We start from the raw sequence: 320 nt of genomic DNA on the forward strand, positions 1-320 counted from the left end.
CCCGCCCTGCACGGCGGAGCGCCTGGCCGCCTGCCCCCCGGCCGCCCGCCCGCCCTGCCCCGAGCTGGTGCGGGAGCCGGGCTGCGGCTGCTGCCCGGTGTGCGCCCGCCTGGAGGCCGAGGCGTGCGGTGTCTACACGCCGCGTTGCGCCGCCGGCTTGCGCTGCTACCCCGACCCCGGCGCCGAGCTGCCCCTGCAAGCCCTGGTGCAGGGACAGGGCACCTGCGCCCGCCGCCGCGACACGGCCGAGTACGGCGCCAGCGCCGAGCGCCCCGCAGGTGAGCAGCGCCCGGCCCCGGCCTCCGCGGGTCCGGCACGGC

The 320-nt window shown here is 81.9% G+C and overlaps 1 protein-coding gene across 1 annotated transcript; it reads left to right on the forward strand.

Moving 5' to 3' along the window:
* Positions 1-4: 4 nt before the first annotated feature.
* On the forward strand, positions 5-278 carry LOC120509028 (insulin-like growth factor-binding protein 2; the record flags this gene model as incomplete). Its single annotated transcript, XM_039723234.1, has 1 exon — positions 5-278. A coding segment is annotated over one exon (274 nt), but the record flags the coding sequence as incomplete, so codon positions are not given.
* Positions 279-320: the final 42 nt, after the last annotated feature.

The sequence above is a fragment of the Passer montanus genome, unplaced genomic scaffold, assembly GCF_014805655.1.
Source record: "Passer montanus isolate IOZ18808 unplaced genomic scaffold, ASM1480565v1 scaffold10892, whole genome shotgun sequence".
In the NCBI taxonomy this organism is placed as follows: domain Eukaryota; kingdom Metazoa; phylum Chordata; class Aves; order Passeriformes; family Passeridae; genus Passer; species Passer montanus.